General features: G+C 49.7%; 2 protein-coding genes across 2 annotated transcripts; one reads left to right on the forward strand and one right to left on the reverse strand.

Moving 5' to 3' along the window:
* Nucleotides 1-3,071: 3,071 nt before the first annotated feature.
* LOC127031844 (olfactory receptor 4Q3-like) lies at nucleotides 3,072-4,102 on the forward strand. Its single transcript, XM_050918861.1, has 2 exons — nucleotides 3,072-3,075; nucleotides 3,165-4,102. The coding sequence occupies exons 1-2, from the start codon at nucleotides 3,072-3,074 to the stop codon at nucleotides 4,100-4,102; spliced, it is 942 nt and encodes a 313-aa protein (XP_050774818.1).
* Nucleotides 4,103-8,554: 4,452 nt separating this feature from the next.
* On the reverse strand, nucleotides 8,555-10,295 carry LOC127031845 (olfactory receptor 1509-like). Its single transcript, XM_050918863.1, has 2 exons — nucleotides 9,417-10,295; nucleotides 8,555-8,683 (listed from the first exon to the last, which is right to left on the reverse strand). The coding sequence occupies exons 1-2, from the start codon at nucleotides 10,293-10,295 to the stop codon at nucleotides 8,555-8,557; spliced, it is 1,008 nt and encodes a 335-aa protein (XP_050774820.1).
* Between the last annotated feature and the right edge of the window lie 242 nt (nucleotides 10,296-10,537).

Genomic DNA, 10,537 nt, shown 5'->3' on the forward strand with positions numbered 1-10,537 from the left:
CGAGGGGGGACTGAGAATGGGATATGGTGCCTTTCCCCTCTAGGAGATTCCAGGCAGGTGACTGGCTGGCACAGAGTGGTAGGGGAAAGAAATAAGGGGCCATTTTTCGAACTCTGACTCTGTCATAAGCCTATAATTACCATTGCACCTTGTTTGGTCCCTGCATGAGTGAGACAGCTGACCCTGTGGAAGAAAACTTAATCCTAGTCATCCTAGAGAGGCCAAAGACTGAACGGACCATGGAGACACAACCCTAACCACTAGCCTTCCCTGAACTGGGGCTGGAACCCAGGTGTCCTGTCTCCCAGCCCCCACCCTGCTCTGACATCAGAGTCTCTGATTAGCTCTTCTGTGGGGACCGCCATTGAATAAAGAGATGTGTTTCCCCAGGGTGATGTCTCCATGGGGGTCTGTGGCTTGTCAGATATTTCTGATATGTCTTGGTGCTTTGGAAATAGACTGTTCTGTACAGCTGGTCTGGGCTGTAGCTGTCATAGGGTAAAGGATGAGGGCTGCCTCTTTATGTTGGCCTCAGGACTCCTGGGTTCTATCCTCACCACTGGGAGGGGAGTGGGATCTAGTGGGTTAAAGCAGCGAGAGCTGGGAGCCAAGACTCCTGGCTTCTAGCCTTATCTCTGCTCTCAGCCTGAGCATTCTCCCTCCCTGCCTATTGCTTCTTCTTGGGCAAACAAGTGGGACTCCTTCCAGCCTAGGATCAGAGCTTTGCTCCCTGCTGCTGGTCACTGTGGGGACCATCTGTGCCCTAAGAAGGTCTCCAGCCCTGGAGGATGCCGAGCTGCCCTTGGAGGGAGTGAAAGCAGCAGAGATCAGAGGTACTGATCCTTGGGCTGGGGTGCAAAGGAGCAGAGCTCTCTGAAGGGCCATTGGAGTGTAATGCTCACCCCCTCACCATCTGGGGGCTGAGGCTGGGTTGTATGCCTCATTGCAGGGCACTTGTCCATTGCCCACAGGGGTGGGTATGGGGAGGTGACCCCGGAGACAGCTTGGCATGGGGCTGGTGGGAGAGGGGCTAGTCAACATGGCAATGGCTGTATTGTGTGTGTGACTGTGGTTGTGTGTGAATGGGGGCTAGATTCCCCAAGGGATTTTGGGCCCCAACTGTCACTTTAGGCACCTAAATACAAGAATCTGGCTTTACTGGGATTTCTGCCCCCTCTCCAAATGCTTTAGGTGCCTTAACTCAGTGCCTCAGTTTCCCAATAACAGTTCCCTCCATGCCTATATTTCTGCCTCTGAGCATGTGTGCTGCAGCCATGCTCTAGGGGGCAGCCACCTAAGACCCCGTGTGATGCACAAACTGCGGGGGGTACAGACGTTCCGCTGCCAAACTCACTTGCAGGACCCAATCTGCTAGGTGTGCTCTGGGCTTGCCTACCAGACCCAGCCCTGAAAGGGATCCCTCACAGAGCTGCTGGGAGCAGGGGGAGGGAGAAATAAGGAGCTCCCTCATTTCAGTCCAGACATCACAGTATGCACCTGGGGTGTGGGAAACCATGGATTCAAGTTCCCCTTCCAAGTGAGAGGCAGATGGGGTTTGAACAGGGCTCTGATTCCTCCTGAGCATGGGCAGTAGCCACTAAGCTATTGGGGGAGGGAGGTCTGCTCAGTCTCTCCTGTTGAAGTTGTTCCACTCTGGCTAAATAATTACAGAGTTATTGGACCAAAGAACAAGCTTGGGAATGACTCTATATTCTAGTGGTTAGAGCACTCAGGCTGCCTTGGAGAAACCCAGGAGGCAGCCCCCCTGCTCCAATGACCTTTTAACAGTGGCGAAGCTCCAAACTGAAAGACAGGTAACTTTGTGACAATATTTAAAAAGAGTAAATGGGACAACCAGGGGAAACCTAGGCCTATCAATCTGGACATCAACCCCAGGTAAAATAGTGGACCAGCTGATATGGGCCTTGATTAATAAAGAATTAAAGGAGGATAATATAATTAAAGCCAATCAACATTGGCTTATAGAAAGTAGATCCTGTCAAGCTAACTTAATATATTTTTGATGAGATTACAAGTTTGGTTGATACAGGTAATAATGTTGATGTAATAGACATGGACTTCTGGATTTGCTACGGTGTGATGTTTTGACTAAGAAACCAGAAGAATACAAATGAACCTGACACACATGAAACGGTTTAAAAACTGACTCAAAATGTAATTGTAAGCAGGGAATCATCATAGTGAGGGTGTATTTCCAGGGGGTGGTCCCTAAGAGGTCAATCTTGACCCTACACTTTTAACATTTTCATCAATGACCTGGAAGAGAACATAAAATCATCATTGATAAAGACTGGGGGAGTGATAAATACTGAAGGGGACAGGTCACAAATTCAGAGCAATCTGGATTGTTTAGTAAACTGGGCACAAACAAGCACAATGTGTTTTAATTCAGCTAAATGTAAATGTATACATCTAGGAACAAAGAAGGTAGGCCATATTTACAGGGTGGGGGACTCCATCCCGGGAAGCCGTGACTCTCCAAAATATTTGGGAGCCATGATGGACAATCAGCCAAAAATGGGCTTCCAGTGCGATACTGTGGCCAAAAGGACTAACCAGGGGACTCTCAAGTAGGAATAGAGTGGTTATTTTACTTCTGTATTTGGTAAGGATGGAATATTGTGTCCAGCTCTGGTGCCCACAATTCAAGGAGAATGTTATCAAGTTAGAGAAGGATCAGAGAAGAGCCACAAGAATGATTAAAGGATTGGAAAACCTGTCTTAGAGTGAGAGACTCGAGGAGGTAGGTCTATTTAGCTTAAGAAAGAGAAAGTTATGAGGTGACTTGATCATAGTCTATAGGAACTGACCTGGGGAACAAATATTTGAGCTTTTCAATCCACCAGAGAAAAGAGTAACATGACTCAATGGCTGGAAGTTGACGCTAGACACATTTAAAGTGGAAATAAAGTGCAAAATTTTAAAAGCGAGAGAAGTTAACCATTGAACCAAGGGCTATGGTGGAATCGAACCATTTTTTAAATAAAGATCGGGGGGGGGGGTCAGGACTCCTGGGTTCTATCACAGTTCTGGGTGGGGGGTGAGGTTTGATGGGTAAGAGCAGGGGCAAGAATGAAAGCCAGAGCTCCTGGATTCCCTCCAGTGTGCCACCTCCCGATCTCATTATTTCCTCTCTTTTCCAGGCGTTGAGCTGATGAATGGTTCAGTGGACTCACAGTTCACCCTCCTGGGCCTGTCCCACTCCCACCCTCTCCAGCTTCTCCTCGTTGGCCTGGTCTCAGCCTGCTACACGGCCAGCCTGCTGGGCAACCTCTTTATTGTGGTGACCGTGCTGATGGACCCCAACCTCCTCCAGTCCCCCATGTACTTCTTCCTGGCCAACCTCTCACTCATCGACATGGCCCTCGGCTCAGTGGCTGCTCACAAGTTGCTCAGCGACTTGCTGAGCCAGAGAAGCACCATCTCCTATGGGGGCTGCATGGCCCAGCTTTTCTTCCTTCACTTCCTGGGTGGCTCTGAGATGTTCCTCCTCACACTCATGGCCTGTGACTGCTACGTGGCAATCTGCCACCCACTGAGCTACGCTGAGACCATGCACCGCCACCGCTGCCTGGGCCTCTTGGCAACCTACTGGGCTGGAGGCTTGCTCCATTCTTCCACCCAGCTCGTGTTGGTGGCATGGCTGCCATTTTGTGGGCCCAGCAAGCTGGACAATTTCTACTGCGATGTACCCCAGGTAGTCAAGCTAGCCTGCAGTGACACCTACGTGATGGAGATACTCATAATGTCCAACAGTGACCTGATCTCTCTGGTCTGCTTCCTGGTTTTGCTGGGGTCATACTGTGTCATCTTAGTGACCCTCAGAGGACGGTTTGGTGATGGGGACGGCAGGAAGGCTTTGTACACCTGTAGTGCCCACCTGATGATGGTGAGCCTCATCTTAGTGCCCTGCATTTTCGTCTACCTCCGACCTTTCTCCAGCTTTCAGATGGACAAGATGGCCTCCATCTTCTACATCATCATCACGCCAGTGCTGAACCCCATTATCTACACCCTGAGGAACCAGGAGATCAAGGAAGCCATGAAGCAACTGAGTACTAGGCTTTGGCTCCCTTGTTGAACATAGAAGTCAAGTGGGAGCAGAGAGAAAGAGTGATTTATTTATCCATTTATTTATTTATTTTACAATGATCAGTGTAAAATTTTGCACTTGGCATAGGGACCCATGTGAAAAAAATCATACGGTTTTATGAATGTGTTTGGTTTCTTCTTAGGCAGGTGTCAGGGGGAACGGTGACATATTTTTAATGAGGATTTCTGGAAAATTTGTCATATGACACTGGGATACTTGCACATTTTGGTTTGAGCATTGGCCTGCTAAACCTAGGGTTGTGAGTTCAACTCTTGAGAGGGCCACTTAGGGATCTGGGGCAAAAATCAGTACTTGGTCCTGCTAGTGAAGGCAGGGAGCTGGACTCGATGACCCTCCAGGGTCCCTTCCAGTTCTATGAGATAGGTATAGCTCCATATATATATATATATATATATATATTTCACCATTTGTATTTCAGTGTCTTCTCAGTGAGTCTCGAAGGTGAGTGGGTGGGAAATTATATCTTTTTCAGCAGGATTTGTGAAAAAGTTTTCTTGTTACATCTGGAGCAAAGGAAAAAATGTATGTGGCTTTTGGACTCTCTCGGTGTTTTTGGTGTCGTGCTAAGGTTGGTGGCGGAAGGAAATGGTGGGAATGATTTTCACGAGGGTTGGTGCAAAATGTCACATGTAATAATGGGAGCAGTGAGGAAATTTTTAGCTCAGTGCCCTAATTGGTTTTGGTTTGTTTTTAGGAGGGAGATGGAGGGTCATGGAGTAATGGTGAGAAAGATTTGGACAAGGTTAGAATCATGGAGTCATACGTGATCCCTTAATGCTTTGAGTTTATTTCATAAAGTAGGTTTGGGCAGTTGCATTTAAGTTGCTGGTGGTGAACAGGGGAATTTGTGAAAAAGGTTTTCAGGATGATCCATGCACATCCTTTCATGCAGCATTCAGCTCCTTGTGCCGGTTTCCACAACTCTGCAGGTTCCCTTCAGCTAGGACCCAGTTGCAGTACATTGTTGGAAAATGGTGGGAAAGATTTCCCTGGAGTTGTGTGTGAAATTTCTCACATGGATTCAAGACTCCAGGGCTCTCAAAGGAGAAGAAAGCTTTTGGGAAGAGCTGGGGAACATATTCTTCAGGAAGATAAATACAACATTTTTCATATGGCTTCAGAAGTTATTATTTTGGTTTCTCCTTATGAAGGATGTGGGTGTTAAGGGGAAAGAGTAATTTTTTTCCCCACAAGTATCCGTACAAATGTTTCACATGAGCTGAGTGAATAATGGCAGTTCCAAATATGAGAGCCAGGACATTTTTTTAAAACCAAACAAAACTTAGTTTAAGTAGAACCAGATTTGAAAATTCAAAAAGAAATTTTGGCAAACTGAAAATTTTTTAGTTTGGGTTAAACAAAATGTTTAATTCAATCTGAAACATGTTGTCTCCAGGTGTTTTTAAAGGGCCTGATATGTAAAGTAGCTGTTGGGGACATCGGTTACTGCCTTTATATGGGTTAGGGGGGTGGTTAGGTCACTGATGTGAGAGACTTGAGTTCAATTTCTCTCTCTGCCTAATGAGGAGAAAGGATTTAAATTTGGGTCTCCTATCATACCCTCGTCTATGGGATTTTTGGATGTGGTGCTTTCTCTAGGTATGTGATTTGATAGCAGCCTTCAACTACCTGAAGAGGGGTTCCAAAGAGGATGGAGCTCGGCTGTTCTCACTGGTGGCAGATGACAGAACAAGCAGTAATGGTCTCAAGTTGTGGTGGGGGAGATCTAGATTGGATATTAGGAAACACTATTTCATTAGGAGTGTGGAGAAGCACTGGAATGGGTTACTTAGGGAGGTGGTGAAATCTCCATCCTTAGAGGTTTTTAAGGTCAGGCTTGACAAAGCCCTGGCTGGGATGATGTAGTTGGTGTTGGTCCTGCTTTGAGCAGGGGATTGGACTAGATGACCTCTTGAGGTCTCTTCCAACCCTAATCTATGATTTTACATACACTGCAATAAAACACCATAGCTTGCCCATGTGAACTGACTTGGGCAAGGCTATAAAATTACTGTGTATCAGGGGTGGGCAAACTATGGCCTGCAGGCTGGATCCAGCCCCTTAGTGCTTTGGATCGAGCTGGCGGGATTGTCCCCCATAGCTCCAGTGACCTGGCACCACTCTCAGAAGTGACCCTGGGCGGGGGCCAGAGGGCTCCCCGTGTGTCGCCCTTGCCTCCAGGCACTGCCCCCCACAGTTTCCATAGGCCTGGAGTGGTGCGGGGCCAGGGACAGGGCAGGCGTGCAGGGAGCCTGCCCTGGCCCCGAGGCCCCCCCCGGAGCCGCCTTAGGTAAATGGTGCCGGGCCTGAGCCGGAACCGCTCATGTACTTTGCACCCTTCCTGCACCCCAGCTCCCTTCCCTGAGCCCCCTCATAGACCCTGCATCCCTTCTACACACCAACCCCCTGCCCTGAGCCCCCTCATACATCCCGCATCCCTGTGCACCCCAACCCCTGCCCTGAGCCACCTCCCACAGTCCACACCCCTGCCCTGATCCCCTTCCTGCACTCTGCACCCCTCCTGCATCCCAACCCCCTTCCCTGAGCCCCCTCATACATCCTACACCCCTCCTGTGCCCCAATCCCTTGCCCTGAGCTCCTTCCTGCACACCACATCCCCTCCCACACCCTGTACTCCCTGCCCTGGCCCTGCATACAATTTCCCCAGATGTGGTGCTTGGCTCAAAAAAGTTTGCCCACGCCTGGTATAGATGTTTTAACTCAGGCTGTGGGACCCTCACCTATCTTCATAGCCTTTCTCCTCCTGGAAAATGCACGATATGTGAATTTGACACAAATCGGTGAATAGTTTTGGACAATTTCTGCCCCTCCCCACTAACCCTCCAGAACTTAGACAACATTCACAAAATAGCCAGAAAAGAAGCTGAGTATCCTACCACTTAGAAAGGACATGGCTTCTTCTCTAGCTGTATAGTTTTGGTGCCCCAAAAAGTGCATTTTTCAGTGAATTTACCAGTTGCTAAAATTATTTTGCCCAGCTCTGTTCAGGACCCATCAGTGTTTGGGGTTTTTCGTGATGGAAGAGTTGGGAGCTGGTTCGAGGGTGCTGGGCAGGACGGGGCGAGTTAAAAACAATTTAATGGGAATGGTGCAAAAATGTTCATGACTTATGTGTATTCATCCCTGCCTCCACCCACCTTCCAGTCTCCTATCTTGTTTATCTCTGTACAGCCTTTAGCAGGGCTTTATTTGAAAAATGCCAGTGTATAAAGTAAGACGTACTGTAAATAGTTTATTTCAATACTTTTTAAGATTAATAAATGGATATATACAAACACACACATCTGAGTGTGGAAATTTGCACACTCATATTACTGAGCATGGCTAGAGTATCTGCACTTGCAAATCAGGTTACAGAGAGTGTATCTATCTCCTTAGCCAGCTGTGTAGCTTGTCCCTTTCCAATGGCTGGTGCACATGGAGGATAAAAGCCTACAATTACTATTTCCTGAGGGAATAGCTCTTTTAGCTGAAGTGGGAGTGGATCATGGAAAGGTGCTGCAGGCCCAAGCTCAAGCTCAGATGATGTCCCTGTTATGGATGCATATGCTGGCAGCTGGCGTAATGCTATCATTCTACATTCATAGCTAAAATCTTCAAAGCTACTTACAGATATACTCATCCAATTTTCATTAATTTGAAGGGGCATCCAAAGCTTTGAAAATCTACAACAACACTGCACCTTCTACCTAGGGCAAGATGGGTATTTCCAAAGCTGTTTTAAAGGTGGGGAAACTGAGGCACAAGCAGGGAAATGGTATTGTCACTAAATGAGTCAATGGAAGACCCAGGAATAGAACCTTGGAGGAGTTCTGACTCCCAGCCCTGCCCACTCTGACCTGTCAGCCCCCACTACCCTCACAGACCTGGGGATAGAACCAGGAGTCCTGGCTCCCCTTCCTCCCACCCCTGCTGTAACCACTAGTTCTTACTCCCTTTCCAGAGCCAGGGATAGAACCCAGGAGTCCTGAATGCTGCCACTCTAACCCACTCTGATGCACTTCTGTCCCAGAGCTAGGGGTAGAACCCAGCAGTCCTAAACTCAGGGACACCTTCTGTTTAATGAGGTCACCTGGGATCACCAAGGTTTTGTCCCAGTTCCAGGCCATTTAGCCAGTTGGTCAGCTCCTCCCTGTCATGTACATAGTACCTGGACCCCTGCTGCCCCTGTGCTGGGATCCAGAGTGGTGTCTCTGTTGGGTTGGGCAGTTATTGCTCTATATCCCAGCCTGCCACCCCACACCCTGCAGCACAGCACCCCCTTTCCCCCCTACCCCGAGCACCATGCTGGGGTATTGAGGCAGCATGGGCAGAGTGCCCCCTACTAACCCCCCATCCTGCTTCCTGCAGCACAGCGCCCCCTAGCAGTGTAATGGGGCATTGCAGCTCTGCCAGGATCTATGGGGTGCTGTGCTGCAGGGAGCAGGGCAGAGGGCTCAGTAGGGGCGGTCTCTCCTCAGAATGAGCACTGACTCCAGAGCCACCTCGAGTGCTAAAGGGAGCTGTGCTGGAGTCATCAGAGACCATCTGATGATTGCTTTGGAGGGGCATTAAGTTAGATCCAGTGTCCTCATTAAAGTCTGTTTTCTTTGTGGTTAGCAGCAGGAGGAGAAAATGCAGAAAACACAATTCTTGTTATCATTTATTAATTCACAAAGCTCTACAGAGTGCCAATTGGTAACTGAGGCCATATCCTCAAAAGTACTTAAGTGCCTAACTGAAACCAATGGGAATTAGGCACCTCCATGCCTCTGAGGAGATGGGCCTGAGTCTATCTGTATTTCCAATCTTAAATTGCTGTGTAGCCACTTTCCACGTGGTCACTGTTGTCCAGTTGCCCCACCCCAAGTGAGCCATCCCCATGTGGTGTTCTGTGGGGATGTTACCCAGCTGCTTTGCTCCAGAGTTAGCTGCATCTCAGATTTGGGTGAGCCATCCCCAAGTGGTGTTGCTGTGTGGATGTTACCCAGCTGCCCCATCCCAGAGTTAGCTGCATCTCAGCTTTCGGTGAGCCATCTCCAAGTGATGTTGCTGTGTGGCTGTCAACCAGCTTCCCAGCCCCACAGCTGTCTGCATCCCAGCACTGAGAGAGCCAACCCTATGCAGCATTGTTGCACAGCTCTTACCTGGTTGCCCCACCCCAGAGCTGGCTTTACCCCAGCAGGTGCATGAAGCTTTAAGGCCAAGGCACTAAACTGCAGAACAACAGCAAAGTGGCAAGCCACTCATAGAGGCCCTTGAGTCACTTCTCTGCTCTCACCTGCTTGCCCCACAGCTGCCTCATGGATCCCTTCATCTCTGTGTTCCTCAGGGTGTAGATCAGTGGGTTGAGCACAGGTATCACCACAGTGGCCAGCAGCGACACCACCTTGTCAGCAGGGATGGTGGAGAAGGGCCTAGTGTAGATGAAGATGCAGGGTCCAAAAAAGATGGCCACCACCATCAGATGGGCCGTGCAGGTGGACAGGGCCTTGCGCCTGCCCTCAGCAAAGCGGCGCCGCAAGGTGGCCAAGATGACCCCGTAGGAGACCAGCAACACCAGGAAGCAGCCCAGGGAAATGGCCCCGGTGTCGGACACCACCAGGATCTCCATTAGGGACGTGTCAGTGCAGGCAACGCCGAGCAGTGGGGCCACATCACAGAAATAGTGGTCGATGCGGTTGGGGCCACAGTAGGGCAATGTGGCGGCCAGTAGAGTCTGTACCAAAAAGTGGGCCAGGGCCCCCATCCAGGAGCCGGCCACTAACCCGGCGCAGGTGCGGTAGCCCATGATGGTCGTGTAGTGCAGAGGCTGGCAGATGGCTACGTAGCGGTCGTAGGCCATGGCGGTGAGGAGGAATATCTTGGTGCAGCCCAAGAAGTGCAGGAAGAAGAGATGGCCCAGACACTCTCCCAAGGGGATGGTGGCATGGCCAGAGAGCAGTCCAAGGGCCATCCGGGGGGTGGTGACTGAGGTGTAGCACAGGTCCACCAGGGAGAGGTTGCCTAGAAGGTAGTACATGGGGGAAGCAGCCAGGCGTGGCTCAGCGCGGATGGTCAGGATAATGGACAGGTTCCCCAGCAGCACGGCTGAGTAGGAGAGGAGGAGAAAGCTGGCCAAAGCCAGGCTAAGGACCTGTGAGAGGCCCAGCAAGACCATCTCACCTACTGCACCTGTGTTGCTAGGTCTCAGTGGGTCATTGGATCTGCACAGAGAAAAGAGCAAAATGCCTTGGCTATTGGATGTTGGCCGGTCTCCCTGTTGGCCCAGTCATGAGGTCTACAGGGCCTGGCAGGACAGACAATTCCCCTGACCTTTGCTAGGGAACCAACTAGACAGCCTTTAGTAAGAGCCCCAGACACCTCAGGGGTGTGACAACCTAGAGACAAAGAGAACTAAAC

The sequence above is a fragment of the Gopherus flavomarginatus genome, chromosome 11, assembly GCF_025201925.1.
Source record: "Gopherus flavomarginatus isolate rGopFla2 chromosome 11, rGopFla2.mat.asm, whole genome shotgun sequence".
NCBI lineage: Eukaryota > Metazoa > Chordata > Testudines > Testudinidae > Gopherus > Gopherus flavomarginatus.